General features: G+C 38.5%; 1 protein-coding gene across 1 annotated transcript; it reads right to left on the bottom strand.

Annotated features, from left to right (window-relative positions):
* Positions 1 to 2022: 2022 nt before the first annotated feature.
* On the bottom strand, positions 2023 to 8208 carry LOC143880247 (Peroxidase superfamily protein). Its single transcript, XM_077383077.1, has 5 exons — positions 7451 to 8208; positions 6048 to 6196; positions 5616 to 5804; positions 4520 to 4685; positions 2023 to 2579 (listed from the first exon to the last, which is right to left on the bottom strand). Exons 1-5 carry the CDS (start codon positions 7524 to 7526, stop codon positions 2173 to 2175), a joined length of 987 nt encoding a protein of 328 aa, XP_077239192.1. The 5' UTR covers positions 7527 to 8208; the 3' UTR covers positions 2023 to 2172.
* Between the last annotated feature and the right edge of the window lie 12470 nt (positions 8209 to 20678).

Below are 20678 nucleotides of genomic sequence, written 5' to 3'. Positions count from 1 at the left end.
TTGTTGGTTGATATATGATTTTCGTAGAATTGTGGCCCGCATGGGATCTCTTAGAAACAAACCGGTTGAGATCAGTACGGGATAAACCATGACAAGCTGGTGGATCGATTGTTATAGATGGTCGATCAGAGTGTTAGGAGCCCGTAGCTGATGTTACTGTCTTGATCCCTTAGATTACCAAAATTTTGGCCCTTTGGTTTAATTGTGCTTTCAGACTTAAATTTGTGGCATGCAACCACGGTCCGTATTAAAGATGCTGTAGATAATAAAGGGAGATGATAAATTCGCACCCCCTATAGGATAATTCGCACCCTTGTAATGTGGTATCTCCCATAGTAAAATGATGTTGTTTACGCACATACATAGAAGTTATCATCTGGGTTTAATCATGGAATCTCTGTTTCAGTGGCCAAAGGTGATTAGTGGCAACAAAGAACTGATGTATAGACTAACATAATATATCAGGTGGCTAAGAAATTAGCTAAGGTGGATATTTTTTGAATTGTGTCCCTTTCCCCGCATTGAGTTTTGCTCATCCTAGTTTGAGAAGAGAAAAGCTATTGCATGCTCTCATACTGGAGTCACCTAGTGTAAGTAGTTTGTAGTTTAGATGTCATGTATCCTAGTTGGAGAGGGAGGGAGGGAGGTGTGTAGCCTATATAATGTATAATATAATTAGACAACGGGGGCGAGAGGTGAGATAAAAGAGAGTGGGTTTTCTCTTATTTTTCTTATGGATGTTTTAGTGTAGTCGTAAGTTAACTACATGAGGATTAGTAGTTAATTAATTTGGTCTAGATCATCTCAATTAAACTAATTAGAGTTCTGTTATAGGTAGGACACTAGCAATATTTTTGTATAAAGAAGGTTGGTCTCTGTTGCCATCTAAGTAATTCATGAGATTTAATCATCCAGAGAACCTGTAGAATATCCCACCCAGATAGATCATCAACCATGACCGATCGAGGTAACTTCCTAATCACTGTTGTCTTCTGTTAGATTTTGTTCCAATGAATAGTTTCAAATTCTCAAAATATATTTGAGGCTTTAATGATGGCTTTGCATATTCGTTGAAACTCCAAAAGTCATGACTTGGATAAGTGAATGAGTTGGATCAACGAATCTATTTAATGGTTGATATTAATAGATTCATGATAGCTATGACTATTTGTGAGCAACTCTTCATATTCCATGACTCTTTGGTTTATCCATTAATGGTGACAGTTGGTTTTGAGTGCTTTCATTAGTTATGACTCTTGAGAATAATTAAAGATTCATGCACGACTCTTGGAATTCGATGATTCCATGAATAGTTGCATTAAATGGGTGTGTCTCTTCAAGCAGTCCCTTAGTTTTCCAAGGAGACCTTTGGGTTGCTATTTGAACTCTATAAATAAAGCCCTCATTCCAGTATCCAGAGAGACTGAAAAAAAAGGAGACTAATCTAGAGCCTCAAAATAATAGAAAGCGTCTGCTTCTATAGAGAGTTTGTCTGATCGGATTGTTGAGCGATGCATTACAACAATCTATTCTCCTTCTGTTTCTGAAGGTGGTTCGGTCGTGTGATCCTTGCACTGGAGTTGGGGCAAATAACACTTTAAGGTGGGTGTTCTACGACGTACAACAATATAACAATCCAGATTGTTATCATCCTCTATTCAAGTAAGTATATTTCAATTTTATTTTGCACTATTTTTCTAGTTAGATCTATTGCTTTCATCTGCTTGCTCCAACATCTTCCATATTAATTGCATGGTTAGATTAGATTAATTTCAACATATACGAAGAGCATTATTGATTATATCTATTTTTATTTGCCTTGATCCTAGATTTACATATTATACTCTAATTAACCTATTAATGTATATGCCTTGTTAGATTATTAGAATCTACGAAACCTCGGTATAATCCCCTTGCTGATCTCGATCAATTACCCATATGTAATACATATCCCGATATACCAAGTATATGAACTTGTTTACGCTCCATTCCCATTGTTAGCTGTTAGCTGTTAGCTGATAATTGGAGCTAGAACTTTTTTTCCCAATATATAAGCAAAAAAGAAGAAAGCCACAATCAATATTTTGATTTGACGGTCATAGATTCAAACAGAGGATGTTATTTGGTTATTTCCTATATTTTATATATGCAAGATCATATTTCTCAGAAATACTACTCCTTGTTGACAAAGCGGCAATCCTTTCTGATTTGCCCAGCATCATCAGTTAGTGGATTGTTCTCCGATAGCAAAAGCATGGCGCTCGAGAAGCTGTCATGAAAGTACACATTGTCAGAGGCCATCTTCTCCACGAAAGGCGCTGTAGATGGATCGGAAACCAACTGTTGATCAACTAGCAAGAGGCCATTGTTGCTTAAAAGATGCTTGTAGTACAGGTTATCGAGTACCATCGGCGTTTCTCTGTCGTTTCGAGCATATTCCACGGCATTAGGATCAGGTTGTGGTGATGGGCAGCGGCCTTTGAGGTATGTGGCGTAGTCGGGATCCAAGGTGGGATCAGTGTTTGGATAGAGTCTATCCACAAGGTTCACACAGTGAACTCTACCCACTGAGTGGGCTCCTGAATGCATGGGCGTGTGGCAATCAAATTCAGGGATGAGTTAAAGTTAAGTTAATCAAATTCAGTCAAATAACAAACATTATAACAAAGAACAAACACCCCATAAGATGCAAAGCATAATAAAAGGGGATTGGCTAGTGGTCCATCGCAAAAGGCATTTCGCGGATGGTCTGTTGCATCTGACAGCAGCCACCTCGTGAATGAAGACAGAATCTGCTGAAAAGTGAGCCTCTGTGGCTGCTGTCAGATGCAAAAAAAAAGACCACCCGCGAAATGCCTTTTGCTAGCAAATCCCTAATAAATAGATAAAATATAGCGCCTGAAAAATGTAAAATCTCAGCCATCTAATGGTAGATTTGTTTTCCAATTTTAACTGTCTAGTTTTTTTCTTCTCTCAGCGTCCATTTGATTTGCAAGCCACTATTCAGATGGTTTTAATCATATGATGCAGGAGATTTTCAAGATGTGGCCTCATGGAGAGGACCAACAAATGTACGGTTTGGATAGTTAGACATGGGTCCCACCTGGGCTACCTGTGCCATTTCTTGGCCAAACAATATTATTCTACTTTCTTTCGGGGAAATGATATATTCACCCCCTTTTCTCCCCCGGGCCACCCCCTCTTCTCCCTCCAGCCACCCCCCTCGTAGTGAAAAAGAAAATGAGTAGTCATAAATACACGAGGGGGTAGCCCCGGGAAAGAGAAGGGGGCAAATATATCACTTCCCTTGTTTTGTTATCATAATGACTTCTTTAATTTTCTTTTTTAATGCAACGGGTTTTTTGTCTACAGTTTTTGAGATTTTTGTTTTTTGAATAAGCTTATAGCTCGAACAATGGAAAAATGGAATATTTGATATGTGAAAAAGGACGGATTATTAGTTCAATTAAAATTAGTGATTTGGATGGTCTAAACCATTCCATTTTTAGTCCCACCGTAGAGAGGGTGTGCTCAAATAACCTTCTCATTAGAGTGATCCTAAACCTTAGATTTATGGAGTTTGGTGTCAATTTCTAAACTTTCTGACATACATTTTACGACAAATAAATTAATTGGAGGGTTACTTAGGATGGATGAACAAATGAACAGTTAGAAATGAACAAATGTTCTAACTCTCCCGTCTCTTCTCTTTGTTTCTCTTCAGACCATCTCGGTTCTGTTTTTTTAATAAAAACTGCCTTATTCAAAAAAATAAAATAAATAAACAGTTAGAATCCTCCAAATAGGTGTGCCCCACTGTACTTTTTCTTTTTTCTGTGAAATTCACGGCCACATATCATATAAAATCTCATAAAAATAAGGGATGCAACAAACAACAATAAAGAATATAAGACATAAGGCCTGTTTGAATTGCAAGAAAGTCATTTCTTGAGGAACTACTATGGCTATAGTTAATATAGTAGGGACGTCATGGTCGATCACTTGAATATCCCTCTTAATAACACCTGAACACGCTGGTCCAAGTTAACTGTTTCATTAGTAAAAAACGAGTTAAAAATAGGAACTTTTTTTTTAAAAAGTTTTCTGTTCCACTGCTATCCAAATAAGGCCTTGGTTTAAAAATAAATCAGCAACTCCGAATGATGGGAATTTATATCTGGACCGTGCATCATGTGAGCCTCACCAGGCACTGTAAATGGCATGAATATTGATTAGCTTCCATGATCTTAACTGCTTAATTGTTTGCCGTGTTTACATGTGTACTCAGCCATTGATCAAAGGATTAGGATCATCCGATTTGCGGGTCCATCAGATTTAATGATCCAGATCAAGTGTCCTCATTTCACGTGCTCATAGATATTATAATGCAGAATTATTCGGATAGATTATTCCTGTTTTTGATGGATGATCCAGATCAAAGGGAACTTAAATACCTATTTTATATCATTCTTGTTTTTTATAAGAAAGTTTTTGAGAAGAAGGAATGGAATTTACATACCTAAAAGAGCAACGGTTCCTTCTGCTTCAATTCCAATGGATTGAAAACGAGAAAGCACGAGAGACATGGTATCATTGTGGCGAGGAATGAAGTCATCTACCAGTGCAGCATGGCTTTCTGTGCTATCTCTTCTCCCTGTTCTCATGCTAATATATGGCCCCTTTAGCTGCCACATTATCACAGTTTAAAAATATAAAAAAAAATCTAGAATACAGATCATATCATAGTTCGAGCTCGAAAACTCGACTCTAAAATGAGTAGATTCTACTCAATTCGAGTGAGTCATTGGTGATCTAGTTCCAAATTCAAAATCAGTTATGTGTGACAGGCTTGTAAAGCATCTGTTTAGTGCACATACATGCGGGGTTTGCCTACGATTTAGTGTCAATTTTTCATGCATTGAAGAATACTTATTATTGGTAGGGGTGCAACTTGGGTGGGTTGAGGCAAACCCTAGCCTAAACCAAGGTAGCATTTCGTGAACCCTAACCCAACCCAAGCAGGGCCTTAAGTCGAAGTGGATTAACCCTAATCCAATCCGTCCAACTCATTTTTCCCATATCGGGTCGGGTTGAGTTGGGTTGGGTTGTGTTCGGGTTGGCCCAAGGCAAAAACAAGAAAAATGCAATAAAAACATATATAGGCTACTGATATTTGCACTACCATGTTTTGATAGCTGTCCTAACTCACCTTGTCTTTTGGTATTTAACCAGCTGTCAGGGTTTTCACAAAAATATCATCTCCCTTCCCAAAAAAGATCTCAGTATCATATTAAGAAAGAAATGACAAGATGAGTTAGTGCAATTATCTAAACATGGGCGTGCACCAAAACATAATTAACTTCCCAAGTTATATATATTTTTAACCTGGGCCAGACCCAAGTTGCACACAAAAGTATGGAGATTGTGATTTGCCATGCACATCGCAGAAGGCATTTCGAAGATGGGCTGTTGCATGTGAGAGCAACCACACATGCTCAGATTTTGTCCCATTCATTTAATTCATCTGAGGTGGCTGCTCTCACATGGAACAGCCCTGCGCAAAATATCTTACGCGACGGTCCCTAGCATATCCCATATTAAACATAGTAACATACCATGACCACTCCTTCTCTGGCCGAAAGAGCGACGATATCTGCACAAGAAACCGTCATGGGACATTCTTTTTCAAGGGCATCCTTGATCGTTTTTATGTACTTGAAGTTTCTCATCCCGAAATTTCTATCTGATTTCTGCTCAGAGACTATGCCATCGGCCTTCTCCAGCAAAATCGACGCATCACATGACTGCATTCTCAGCAGATAATCTTGTCATGCATTAAAACTGTGTGTGTGTGTGTGTGTGTGTGTGTGAGAGAGAGAGAGAGAGAGAGAGAGAGAGAGAGAGAGAGAGAGAGAGAGAGAGAGAGAGAGAGAGACCTTAACCATGCAGTCGTGGAAGAGATTTGTGTGTGTGTGTGTGTGTGTGTGTGTGTGTGTGAGAGAGAGAGAGAGAGAGAGAGAGAGAGAGAGAGAGAGAGAGAGAGAGACCTTAACCATGCAGTCGTGGAAGAGATTTCTGACCCACGAAACAGCAGTATTCCCATGCTTCTCATACAGCTTACCAACCTCTTCCTTTACAATCTCTTCGGCTCTTGGACAGCTCTCCGAGTAATAATTTAGACGCAGGTCACCCTCACCTACAACATCTTTCCTTAGTAATTTAACAAAACATGGATTTCTTTGTCGTACACACAACGATGATGGGTTCATCACAAAACCCCACCATCTTTGTAGTAAGATCTGTGGCGTTCGTATGGAGGGCCCTACCGTGGATGAACGATGGAATAAGCATTACACCCATCAGATGATCGTAGCCATCCTATCATTGGGCTCTTACTTTTGTGAGGGATAATCATATAGTTAAGATCATTGATGGTTGTTGTTTCTATACACTTGGCCATCCATGTATGATGCAACTCATCAGAATGGGTGGTCGAAAGTCCATCTAATCGTGAAGGAAGCCACATGTACGGTGGTGATGTTTGATGAGTGAAATGATCTAGTTTTATCAACGTATAATCTCATAAGAAGAGTATAATGTTAAGCGAGGAATGCTTCCATAGGGAGCGGCCTTATTGTAATATCTTGTGGAGCTCTAGCAGAACATAAAGGTCCAGCCAATATTGTAAGTATGAGCAATGATAATTCACCCCCTTTTCTTCCCCAGGCCAGCACTTGTAGTGTAAAAAGATAATAATAAGGGCAATGATTTTTTCACCCCCTGTAGGACGGATGCGCTCCCTTTAACATGATTTGACGTCAAAAAGCGTACAATTCACGTCTGTGGGGGGCGAAATCCCTGATCCCTCCTTCTTGGGGGTGAAATCATCACCCTAATCATAAATACACTAACGGGAGATGGCCCGGGGAAGAAAAGGGGGCGAATTTACCACTTATAATACCAATATGGTCGATTTTGTACGTAGATTTTGGCGGAAATTGTCCAATGACAAACCCTTTTTTCTTGGCCAGGCCACCCACTTGTAGTGTAAGAATATAATATCATATAAATATACTAAAGGGAGCTGGCCTGGGGAAGAAAAGGGGGTGAATTTATCACTTATAATACCAATAGGGTCCATTTTATGCGTAGATTTTGGCCCAACTTGTCCAATGACAAACCCATTTTTCTTGGCCAGGCCACCGCCATCCAGTGTATAAATGATTACTCCTTTTACAGTACAAGGGGGCGGCCCTGGGAAGAAAAGGAGATGATATATCATTTCCCAAGAAAAACACACATTATTAGAAATTAGAATTACATTATTATTATAATTTTGGGCCATTGGAAATCCAAACCAAGGCCTATCAAGCTGACATTTGAAATCAATCAAGGCCCTAAGGAAGTATTGTACATCAAAACATAACAATAACAAAAAGAATAGTTATACCAGAAGGGAGGACGAGCAAGAGGAATAAAAGCAACAAATGTGGAGTCCAAATCACCCCTTCGATTTTCATCCCCATCTCTTCTTCCTTGGACGAGTGCAAAGAGACCCCAAACTAGTTTTTTGCCTTCTCCTCCAATTGCAAGTCCCTCTTAAATAGGAAAATCGTGGTGCAATAAATACTATTAGAATCAATTAAACCCCACCACTAATCCCTAGTTCATCATATCACCAACCACGTTCTTCTGCACGCCCGCCGACTCCCACCACCACCCCCATGAAAGCGATATGAAAAACCAAAATCAATTAAGAGTTTTTATATGTTGAATGTTAGTCCGTGTTGAGTGTAATTTTTTTCCTCTCCTTAGACCCAATATATTTGGTTGATATCTAAACCATCAGTTTGTTGGACCACGATGTGTACACAGGCCATCATGCCCCAAAAATCTTCTTCTTAGCATGATCGTAAACTTCCGAGACTTTTTATGCTTGAAATCATAATAAACATCTGCGGATGGAATTAATAGATCACTTTAACGGATGGAATGATTAGGATATTCCTATAACTAAGATTTATGAGGTAGTGCGTATCTAGGTCGGCGCACATCTCTAGGTTTTGCATTTTCTTCACGGTGAGGCCTTTTAATTGGCTATATATTTCAAAAAGAGAAGAATTAATAACTATTTCTAGTAATTCATTGAATTGATATTTTCACATTATTTTTAAAAACTAAATATTTTACACAATTGAAAATAGGGAAAATGACAAAAAAAATGCCATTTTTTGCCTGAATATTAAAAAACAGTGGTGTTTTAAAAATGACCAAAGAAGAGTACTTTACACTGTTCATATAATTGGGAGGACACAAATGCCCCTCCTGCCCTTTCCACTGACAGGTTTCTTGTCAGTCACAAATCCTAAGCTAAAAGTAAGATTTTATCATTTTTACCTTTGGGGAATGATATTTCCACCCCGTTTGACTGATAAAATCTCCCCCCCCCCCCCCCCCAACATTTTCCATGAGAATGGTCCACTACTTGAGGATAAATTCACCCCCTTTACGATTTTTTCTTACCTTTGAAAGTTAATAGATAACGTTTAAGGGGGGATTTTATCAGTCGGGGGGGGGGATATCATTTCCCTTAACCTTTATCTCTTCTCATTTTCAGCTTTCATGTTCAACCTTTTATCTCATACCTTTTTCAATAAAGGTTCAGGAGTATTGGAATAGTGGTTAATAGTGTTGGAATAGTGGTTCATGTGTTTACATAGTGTTTCCTAAGTGTAAATAATGGTTAAAACTGTGTAAATATTGGTTCAGAGGGTATAAATAGTGGTTTCAACTCTACCAATAGTGATTCATGGGTGTAAGTAGTGGTTCAGGGTTGTAAAAATGGTTCATTAGATTCAATTCCATCTAGTTTAAATTGGTTCATTAAATTGTATTTCATTTACTTGAATAGTGGTTCAGGAGTGTTGGAATAATAGTGGTTCATCGTGTTGGAATAATGGTTCATGTGTTTACATAGTGTTTCCAAAGTGTAAATAGTGGTTGAGAGGGTATAAATAGTGGTTCCAACTCTACCATCAGTGGTTCATGGGCGTATGTAGTGGTTCAAAAAATATAAATAATAGTTCAGGGTTGTAAAAAGTGATTCATTGGATTCAATTCCATCTAGTTTAAATTTATTCATTTGATTGAATTTCATCTACTTGAATAGTGGTTCAGGAGTGTTGGAATAGTGGTTCATAGTGTTGGAACAGTGGTTCATGTGTTTACAAAGTGTTCCAGTGTAAATAGTGGTTCAGAGGGTATAAATTTTGGTTCCAACTCTAGCAATAGTGGTTTATGGGTGTAACTAGTGGTTAAAGCAATATAAATAGTGGTTCATTGGATTCGATTCCATCTAGTTTAAATTGGTTCATTGGATTGGATTCCATTTACTTGAATAGTGGTTCAGGAGTGTTAGAATAGTGGTTTATATGGTTGGAATAGTGGTTCATGTGTTTACATAATGTTTCTTAAGTGTAAATAGTGCTTCAGATGGTATAAATAGTGGTTCTAACTCTAACAATAGTGGTTTATGGGTGTAACTAGTGGTTAAAGCAATATAATTAGTGGTTCAGGGTTGTAAAAAGTGGTTCATTGGATTTGATTTCATCTAGTTTATATTCATTCATTGGATTGGATTCCATTTACTTCAATAGTAGTTCAGGAGTGTTGAAATAGTGGTTTATAGTGTTCGAATAGTGGTTCATGTGTTTACATAGTGTTACGTAAGTGTAAATAATGGTTTATAGGTGTAAGTAGTTGTTAAAAAAACATTTGAGAGTCGACTCAAGCTTTGACTTCAAAACTTCTATTTTCTTTAAAATTGAACAGAAACGTTGCAAGGCGCCTCAAGAGTGGTTTATGGTCCCGTTGCTATCAAATCTACCGCTTTGTCGAATCGTATCCATTTGACACATGTTAAGAGTTACAATTACAATCTCTGTTAGAGGTCTAGCTCCTAGTCATTATGATTAGCAACTCCTTGTGGGTCTTTACTGTTTAGGTGGAATGGGAACAACATCATCTCATGTATTTTACAGAAGGTTCGAAGTTGACTCTGGAATTGACTTCGACAAAACACTAGTTTGAAAGTAAATGTCAGAGTCGACTCTCCTTCGCTCTTTTGGGCAGAAAATGCTTACTGTTGCAAGCGGCCAGTAGGTTCAAAGTCGACTTAGATCAAAACAGAAGTTTCAAAGTCGACTTCATTTCCCTTTTTTTCTAAAAAAACCTTGTTGATGCAAGCGACCAGTATTGATAGAGGCAACTCTAGAGTAGATATCGATAAAAACAGTAGTTGCAAAGCCGATTCCAGAGCCCATTCCACTTTTTTTTAGAAAAAAAAACCCTAAAATCAAAAGCGACCCTCTATTGAAGTTCCTCTTCCACCCTCCCCAAACCAAACAGTTGAGTAGAAAGCCTCAAAACCTAAGGGAAAGGAGAAAATCGCCTAAAACCTCCAAACCCTCAAAAGCCAACAACCCTCCATCCCACTCCTCCACCATGGCCCCCAAAAATGAGAAGGGAAAGGGCAAAATCGACTTTGAACCTAATCCAATGAACCAATGTAAACTAGATGGAATCCAATCCAATTAACCACTTTGAACAACCCTTAACCACTATTTAGATTGTTTTAACCACTACTTACACCCATGAACCACTATTGTCAGAGTTAGAACCACTATTTAAACCCTTTGAACCACTATTTACACTTAGGAAACACTATGTAAACACATGAACCACTATTCCAACACTATGAGCCACTATTCCAACAATCCTAACCCACCTTTGAAGTAGATGGAACCCAATCCAATGAACCAATATAAAATAGATGGAATCCAATCCAATGAACCACTTTGAACAACCCTGAACCACTATTTATATTGTTTTAACCACTACTTACACACATGACCCAATATTAACAGAGTTGGAACTACTATTTAGACCATCTGAACCACTATTTACACTAAGGAAACACTATGTAAACACATGAACCACTATTCTAACACTATGAACCACTATTCCAACAATCCTAAACCAGTATTAAAGTAGACGGAACCCAATCCAATGAACCAATATAAAATAGATGAAATCCAATCCAATGAACCACCTTGAACACCCTAAACCACTATTTATATTGTTTTAACCACTATTTACACCCATGAACAACTATTGGTAGAGTTGGAACCACTATTTACACCCTCTGAATCACTATTTACACTTAGGAAACACTATGTAAACACATGAACCACTATTCCAACAATCATAAACCACTATTGAAGTAGATGGAACCCAGTCCAATGAACCAATGTAAACTAGATGGAATCCAATCAAATGAACCACCTTGAACAACCCTGAACCGCTACTTATGTTGTTTTAACCACTATTTAAACCCATCAACCACTATTTACAGTTACAATACACTATGTAAACACAGTTTTAACCATTATTTACACTTACGAAACACTATGTAAACACATCAACTACTAGATAGTGGTCAAAACGGTATTAGCTCAGCCTGTTTTGAAGGCTAGATTGAACTCTACATAGTGGTTCACTATAACTACTATCAATAGATTGAACTCTAGATAGTGCTTCACTATAACACATGAACTCTAGATTGAACTCTAGATAGTGGTTCACAATAACTATGATCAATAGTTCTTCATAAAACACTCTACATAGTGGTTCAGTACCACTAAATGGTGGCTGAATATGGGTTTAGCTCAACCCACCGGATTTAGCTCAACACTACACAACACAAAGCGAAACATGGAGAGAGATACAGAGATATATAAAGAGAGTACCTACACAACAATCTTCAAACTCCTCTAGTGGATGGGGAAAAAGAGAAAAATGGAGGTAAAAGGCAAAATGGCAACATGTTGAAGATAATACGTGAAAATGAGATGAGAGAAAGGCAAAAGGGATAAAGTCCTACTTTTTACTAACTGGCAAGACCTTTGTTAGTGGGAATGGGTGGGAGGGACATTTGTGTCTTGACAAGACCTCTGTTAGTGGGAATGGGTGGGAGGGGCATTTGTGTCCTCCTGTGGGACCCGATCCCGCGAGAGGGGTGGGGCGAGCCGCCACGCTCTCCCTTGGTCTCTCGTACCCACGCGATTGGCGTGTGCTCTTTTATTATTGATTTTAATTCATCTTTTATGTGAACTTGGGATCACTAAGGCAATCCGAATTCCACACAAAAGAGACTGATAGAGTCGCCACCTAGATGTGGGATCTAGGACCCATAATTAACCAGAAATCTAGACTCGCTACCTGGTTACAAAAATGGAAGGTATGGGGAGTTATCCGCCACATGCACCATTCCTACCAGATAATCGGTCTTCAGTTCCAATAGTTAACTCTTTTGAATTTCTTTTAAATGGCTCATTTAACTCTATGTTAGTGTGTGAACTATGTGACATGCATCCTAAAATCTAATTTCAATGTGAATCCTAAATGTGTATCTTGATTTCTTAATTTGTCTGGATTCAATTTAAGTGAAAGTTCTCATAAAATTCTAATTTCATGGAAAGTCCTAAGTAATTTAATTAAGAATTTACAAGAAAATTAATATACAAAACCCCACAATTTATTGTGGAGCCGACTCGCGGTTGGTATGCCATCAGACATCCAAGCTGCCTACGTACCCAAGCCTCACTGGGATCAGAGTCAACGTAGTTCGGTGCACCTAAGCTAAGCTACTTATGCCTAACTCAACTAAGACACCGACCTAGACGAGATTGACTGTTTCAACAGTTTTAAGAGAAGTTATTTTAATTCAAGTTGAGGATTTTATTATCCTAGGATTTCATCTAAGATGCTATATGATTCTTATCTAAATGCAAGTTGTTCCTTAGACTAATGCAGGTTAACCTACATCCTAGTTTACTAGGCTTGTCCTAGGAAAAGAATGGGTGACTAGTGTAACTAGACCTATGGTACGGTTGCTATCCATAGCAAGCGTCCGTGATGAGGCTGGACTCCTAACTCTAGGACTCCCTAAAACCTAAGACTCCCTAAAAGCTAGGACACGACCTGACACCAGTGTTCCTAAATTGGGCTCTAATGGTTCTTATATCGAAAACCATAATCCAATGGTTCCGAAAGACTCGAGACAAATCGATTCAAGTTCTTGAAGTTAATGAATTTCAGATTTCAAGGATTTTCAGTTTCTGGACATTTAAGGATTACCAATAGCTCTAGAGTTCACCAATTTCGGCCTAGAACGACATCCAAGGAAGGGAATCGTGCGCTCTTTTCTTGTGCAATTTAATACTTAAGTTATAGCATCTTATTGCCTGGCATATCTCAGGATTTCCATGGACGATAACCTCGGAGCCAACAACATGCTATAGCTTAAATATTCAAATTGTCAAAGATCGGTTGCAATCGGGATACGATTATGGATGCGTTGGCCATTTTTCCAGGGAAATCTAAAATTTCTGTTTCAATGGATTGAGGAGTGAATATGTGACAAAAATTTAAGGTTCTTTAGAAATAATGATTTTTAATTAATTTCGAATTTTCAATGGAATTTATCAATTTTAAACCGTATGAGTGATTTTACAAGTGAAATTGTTGCAAACGAATTCGAAATTATTTGAAATTTCTGCAGCGATGAGATATGATAAAATGTAGCTTTTTGAAAGGGTTTTGCAGATTTTTACATTAAACTCATATTTAATTTTGATTTAACAATAATAAGACCAGATTGCAAAAATAACACAGAAACTACTAGAAATAGCAATCTAAATTCAATACAATTCCTACAGTAGTAAGATATAAGTAAAAATAGCATGCTGTGAGATTTGCATGAATTTTAGAAACTATTTACTATCAATTTCGGATTTTTCAATTTTCAGCCCAGATTATGAATTAACACTACATCCCATATGAAACAAGATCCAAATCACTTGAAAAGTTTACAGCAACAAGAAATATGGAATATAAGACTATTGTAAAACTTTTGAGAATTTTATCTGTGATCTGATGTCAGTAAAAATTCCCCCAAAATATGATAATTTTCAAAGAAAGCATAAAATAATATACCAAACAAATTCCAAAAATTCTCAAAAATTCATGGTAGACTTTATCAGTATCATATTATTTTTTCACGAAATTTCATTAATTTTGGAATCCGTTTAGTATATAATTTATTTTTCTTCGTCAAAAAGATATTTTTGAAGAGTTTTCTATTTTTAAAACACGATTTTCGAGAAAATTACGACTCCGAAAAATATCCTTTAATCTTGTTCTGATATGATGAACACAAGAAAAATTTAAAATTCCAAAAAATAGATCATCCTGAGATGGCTATTTTTTCGAATTTCGTAATTTATCGGCCATTATTTTAAATAAAATTCCACTCTTCACTCAAATTCTAAAAAACCTTTGATCCAATGTCCGATCCGATCCGATAGTTATTTTACTCTATTTAGATAGATCATTGTATTAAATTTCGAGACGAAACGGAATTGAAACACCCATGCAGATCATGATTTTGAGCATACACATTTAATATTAAATTAAATTCATTTAAATGCTTAAAAATCATGCAAAAATATAAAAAAATACCAAATCATCCGGGAAAAATCTGAGAATAGTGTACTAACCTGTGATGGAGATCCTCGCCGAATCTAAAAGCCGAAAAATCCGAAAATCCCGCCGACGCTCGATTCGAAGTCCGCTTTTCTTCTTTTCTTTTTTTTATTTTTTCTTTTTCACGTGGAGATGGAGGGATGGAGAAGGTGAGAGAATGACTGAGAGTGAGAAAGATAGAGATAGAAAAGGATTGAGAGTGAGATTGAATGGGAGTGAGAGAGTGGAGTGTGAGAGAGTGAGATTAAATGGGGAAAATAGAGGAACAAGTTGAAGAGAAGGGAAACAAATGGATTCGACACTGTTTTTTTGAGATTTTTCATTTTTCTTTTTTTTACTTATGAGAAGCGCAAAAGGCTGTTGAGGAGATGAATATATGAGAGCTGGACGGCTGAGCCAAAGCGTGAGGGATCAAGAGAGAGCGAGAGGGAGAGCGAAAGGAAGTTAAAAGAGAGAATGAGAAAGATGAGAACAGATACGAAACTCTGTTTTTTTTTAGCTTTTCTTGTTTTTTTTTTTTTCGTCCAAAACACAAACAATGCTCTGTTTTTTTTTTTTGGGGGAAGTTGAAGAAGGAAAGGTAAAAATAACAGTTGAGTGTGGGAGAATGGGAAGATTGAAAGAGGGAGGACTGAGCGAGAGTTTCTATGGAGAGGGATGTAGAGGGATTACCGATACTCTGCTCTTAGTTTTTCTGTTTTTTTTCTTTTTCTTTTTCTTTGTAACAGAAGGTGAGCGGAGGGCTAGAGGGGATAGAGAAGAAGAATGATGGCCTAGGGAGGATTGAGAGAGATGAGAAGAGAGTATAGACAGAGTTGGGGAAAGGTTGATGGAGAGTGTGAATCGGGTTCCTCCTTCTCTTTCTTTTTTTCACAGAACTGCTCTCCCTCCCTCTGCCGAGACATCCATCGTTTTCCTTTTTAATCTTTTTTTTCTCTTTTAGCCCTTTTCTCCTCGATCCTAAAGAGCAATAATCGAGTGAAAATATAGAAAGCTTGGCTGCTGTTTCTTTTTTCGATTTTTCTTCCAAGTCTGCTGCCCTTTTTCTCCTTGTGTCGCTTCCTCCCTTTGCCCTATAGAGTATATCTTTCCCACATTATATGCTTACCCAAAATACTCTCCATTACCAGCTGCTTATATGGTTCGGGGATGTCATTTACAAAGGAAGTTTCTTTTCTTGCTGCTTCTCATGCTTAGCAATATTTTATTGCTTATGGGTAATCCTTATCAGCCAAGGGATTCCTCTTTCTAAAAATCCAAATTGCTCAAAATGGCGATCCCCTAGATGATCCAAACCGTACATCTTAGTGGGCTTTCAGGTAAATGGGTTATGCTTTTCAAATTATTCCAAAACTGATCCAAGCCATCCAATTGATGCAACATAATGTAGATTGGCTGCGCCCCTCTAAACCATTTCTGTAGGCTTATCCGAATAACTCAACTTGATGATCGTAGCAAAATTGGTTGTTAAAACGACGTCTCTGAGATCTTGACCGCTCCCTTGATGGACATCTTTATTCATTAGATCGAAGCAAGCTCAAAACTCATTTTTCATTAAAACAATATGCGGGCCCCCCGGTTGATCCAAATTTAAATAGATGTTCAATACGGGTCCACTGACGGGTCCAAGCTCTCTTGCTCGAATTCTCGCAAACAACCCCTCTCAACAATTATCAGAACGACGCAAACCATGACAGAAATAACCGAAAAGATCGAGAAAACATAGGAGACGGGCACCGAAATGGAGAATACTGACAAACTGACAGCGAAACACTAACTTCTTTGTTGATTAAAGCGGAGCAAAATGGGGGTGTCTACACCTCCCCAAAATATGAACAGTGTAAAGCATTCTTCTTTGGTCCTATTCAAAACACTACTGTTTTTTTAATATTTGTGCAAGAAAGAGCTTTTTCGGTCATTTTCCCTTGAAAATACGCATAGCATTTGTATAACTTACACTATTTTTTTAGGTATTGCAACCAATTTATAATAACTAAAGGCTGCGTACTGATATTGGCACTGCCATGTTTTCATAATTGCACTAAGTAATCTTGTCTTTTTCTATTTTAACAGTTGTCAAGGGTTATTAGTATTCTACGTATTGTAGTCGATTTATAATAACTCAGAGGCTACTAATATTGGCACTGCCATGTTTTGATAATTGCATTAACTCATCTTCTCTTCTATTATTTAAACAACCAACAAAGGTTATTAGAGAGAAGCTAATTAAAACATAAAAGACAAGCTGATTTTGTCCAATTATTAAAGCATGGTAGTGCCAATTATATGTTTACACCATTTTCGGACAAGATCGTTATAAAAGACCGAATTACCAGATGACGACTTCTCAATGAAGTTATGTGCCAAGCTGGCACTCGATAAGAGTGGGGGAAAGTATGAGTGGTGGAGTGTAATAGAGCAGATAGTTATTAGGATTTCCCTCCTATCCATACCTATCTCTAAGCTCGATCGGTCAAGTGGGACCAAGTTGCTGAATAACTATCCAGTTGGACAGGGTCAAAGAAGTGGTGCTCTTCAGTTGTCACACGAGCGAATGAGGGTGATAAGTACCTAGAAAAAAGGAGGATGTGCATCTAAGGGAGCCTGGGATAGGCAGTTACCAAAAAGTTCCCTCCTAAAGAACGTGAGGTAATGGGGAGTGGTTACCCGAATAGAGCTATATAAGGAGACGTTTGCCTCCAAGGAAGAGGTCCTAGAATCAAATCCAAACATGTTTTAACATTTTATCTTTTATCTTTCTAGTTCTGTACCCTTTACTTTTTGTAGCTTTAGCTTTTTCTGGATTAAGGAAACAATGAGTTCATCTTCCTAGGGGGTCTTTCTTTTTAATTCAACTATCCCTTGTACTAGCGATTTGCCTTCGTCATTTTGTCATTTAGCAAGATAGCATAGTCTGTCGACATTGAGAGTCCATTGCATTTTGTGTGCATCAATGGTTTCATTTGTATTATGCATGATCGATGTTTTGACAAACAGCGAGTCGGTCACATTTTGGGCGTGTCGACGTGTCGTTCACATTCTTGGTGTGTCGACAACCCCACATTTGGTATCAATCTGTACTATAAAAATTCCTTTCCATATGTGTAAAGGAAGAGGAGCCCAAGGAAGAAGTGACATTCCTCTCTTCTTTTTAATCGTCTGAAATCAAATCTCAGGGGACGAAAATGTTTAGGTCATCGACCTCTGGAATTGAGTTTCTGATTTGTTTCCTCTTTGGAGGCTGGCATGCCCGCTCATCTCACACGAACACATACTCCACACACAGTATATTGACCGGCCGCACTGGGACATCTAAGACCGAAAACCCTTTTAGGGCACGCCCAGTGGGACCAAAGTGCATTATGCGACGTTATATGGCTCATAATACTAAATGCAAAGTGCAAGCATTGGTACTCTAAGAAATGCTAATGATTATAACATTTTTGAGAGTGTCGAAAGACATTATCAAAGGACTTCTAATTTGGAAAATACTTTGCTAAGGGAAAATCTGAATCGTTTTTAACCAAATGGAGGAACCCCTTTACAAGGGCGAAACTCGGACTTGCATGTGTCACTTCAAGATGTGACCACTACATTTAGGCAACACCTGGATGAGAATTTCTATGAGTTGTCTCAAATGGTGGCTCGCCAAATCTCTGAAGTGATATGCGCCTTCTATTTCTCTATCGAGAAATTTTCCATGTAGGTAGATAGACTCTTTAGTTTGCTTTCTAATAGAATGGTGCAGGTAGTGCTGGTACAACTGCCTCTTTGGTAGGTTAATAAGCTGGTCCAACAGCTACCATACATTGGAGTAGTCCAGCAGCTACCATATACTAGATCTGCACTTCCAAGTGCTAATCCTGCCAGATGGCGGAATCAGGTTTGGCCAGTTCCAGCTTTTAATTAGGTTGAATCCTACTCTAGGAGGCCTATTTAGTGGCCCCTCTATATTTGTCCCGGGAAAATCAAGGCGAAATTCGGCACAAGGTTACAATGTTCTACCAAACATGATTGTTGTCAGTGATCTCTATTCTGCAATGCTTCAACACTAAGCAAGGTCCTTAGTGGCAGATCGACTAGACCTTTGCTGGAGTGTATGTGCTAAAATCCAGTAGTTGTAGTATTGAAATCGATATTTATTAGTTCATGACATCTATTGGTTACTTATTGGAGTGTGCGATGTGCTCTTAGACACACATTTGTCCTTAGGTAGGATTGTAGGAATGGTCATGCACATAGAGATTATGTGGCGGGGAGATGTGACAATCCGGTTCTTTGCAGACCTAAAATGTTCAAGGTTGGAGTTGATGTTGGACACCTTGTACTTGCACATAACCGGCATCGTTCCTTCCTCCATACACACATTGGAGTGGCCTTTCTCAGTCACTAGGATAGTTGACCCTGAGCAGGTGAAATGGGTGCGATGATTAGATCATGAACTGAACGGATCACTTTACATAATAATCTGTGGATAAGAAATGGATATAATCGTTTATGCGGAAGCGAACTTCAATAATTTCTCTCCAGAATCTCTGAACCAGGAGTGTAATTACGTAGAATGCCGCGAAAGAGACCACAAAACAATGAGATGGAAGACGATTACGAACCCTGAGGGGGTTTGTACGTACACTACTAGGGTGCTTGTAACTATACACCTGTTAGGTCTCAGTCTGACGAAGATGGACGAGTGAGATTGAGGTGAATGGAAATGTGCTAGAGGGAGAAGAAGAAGAGGGAGGAGAGAATATTACGTGTGTAGAGAATGAGCAATAAGCTCACTTATATAGAGAAAGGAAATTGGTAATTCCCAAATTATCCCGAAAATCTCTACACTCTCAAGAGCAAACAAAAAGCCCTCCTTCTTCGACTTTATTACAGTCGTGCCATTAGTGATCTAAAATACCAAAATACCCCTAAGGCATAATGATAATTACCAACCTGCCAACCCAAAAGGCAGTCAGATCAACAACACAAAACTAATCCTATAGTAATCTTAACCATCCACACCTAGTCTCAAATACTGAAACCTAACAGAAGACCTCAGGGACCAATCATCTCCTCAACGAGAGCACCGTACCAAATCTCCATCTGACTAGAACAGCAACATCACAATCCCATCTAGCCTGCCCTAGACCCACACAATATACACCGAGTTGAACTGCTCTAATCCCAAAGAGCCCACATCCACCTCAGCATACACTTGTTCATTTGTCGAGTAAACCAATGCTTTGCAAAATCATTTTCCAAAATAAGCATATCTAATTATATAAATATAGTTAGAAAACAATTTGTAATATGATCGATAAAACCCGAAAAAAATGCCGTTGCCGATACAGAGAAACAAGTGCACGCCATAGCCTAGCCATAGTGTAAATATCATGGGATCCTTCCCAACCATAATGTTATTTCGTATCAGTCCAACCGCTTTCTCAGCAATGCACCAGGAGGTCGAATTGATCACAACCACAGGTTAGCATGCCAAAGTAGCGAGCATCAGACCTCAAGTTCATAGCAATGCGAAGGGTCCTAAGGGCACAAGGGTTACCTACGGAACCGGCTCCTCACACACGGTGCTAGGTAAAAGGGATTAATCCTGCACTTGTAGGTAGTGGTCTCTAGCAGGTGTCGCACCCAGTGCACACGCCATGGTGTAAATCCAGAAAGCACACAACAATTCGGAACAAGATATATCGTCATGCGGTTACACCATGCAGGATCAGTCCTCAACGACTGTAAGGCTCATCTGACTCATCTCGGGAATACCTCATCCTGGCTCTAAAACAGGCCAATCATCCTGATCTCCTATAGAATCAGTGCGGCCAATTACCTCATCACAAATCCCAGATGTCGAGGTAGTGAATCACCTCCTCGCAATTGGCCTCATCCCGCACATCCCATATGACGGGGATGGTCTTTGCCGTGTGAGTAGTAGACCATACATGTTGACGATCATTAATCAATATCAACAATTAATTAAATCCATCCAATTACTTAACATGCATCTCCACAATAATGCAATAATAAGCAAAACAAGCTTTCACTGATTAAGCAAAAATAATCAATTACTATCA

This window comes from Tasmannia lanceolata, unplaced genomic scaffold, assembly GCF_043159265.1.
Source record: "Tasmannia lanceolata isolate RefF3 unplaced genomic scaffold, GAP_Taslan_0.1 ptg000006l, whole genome shotgun sequence".
NCBI lineage: Eukaryota > Viridiplantae > Streptophyta > Magnoliopsida > Canellales > Winteraceae > Tasmannia > Tasmannia lanceolata.
This window is presented reverse-complemented; position numbering and strand designations above follow the sequence as displayed.

What these genes read in the sequence shown, in the direction of transcription:
- LOC143880247 (XM_077383077.1), bottom strand. Translation starts at nt 7,526, where the DNA reads ATGGGGATGAAAATCGAAGGGGTGATTTGGACTCCACATTTGTTGCTT. An exon ending in CTTGCTCGTCCTCCCTTCTG is followed by an intron (nt 6,197 to 7,450) that starts GTATAACTATTC and finishes AAGATGTTGTAG; the next exon opens with GTGAGGGTGACCTGCGTCTA. An exon ending in AGGAACCGTTGCTCTTTTAG is followed by an intron (nt 2,580 to 4,519) that starts GTATGTAAATTC and finishes CCATGCATTCAG; the next exon opens with GAGCCCACTCAGTGGGTAGA.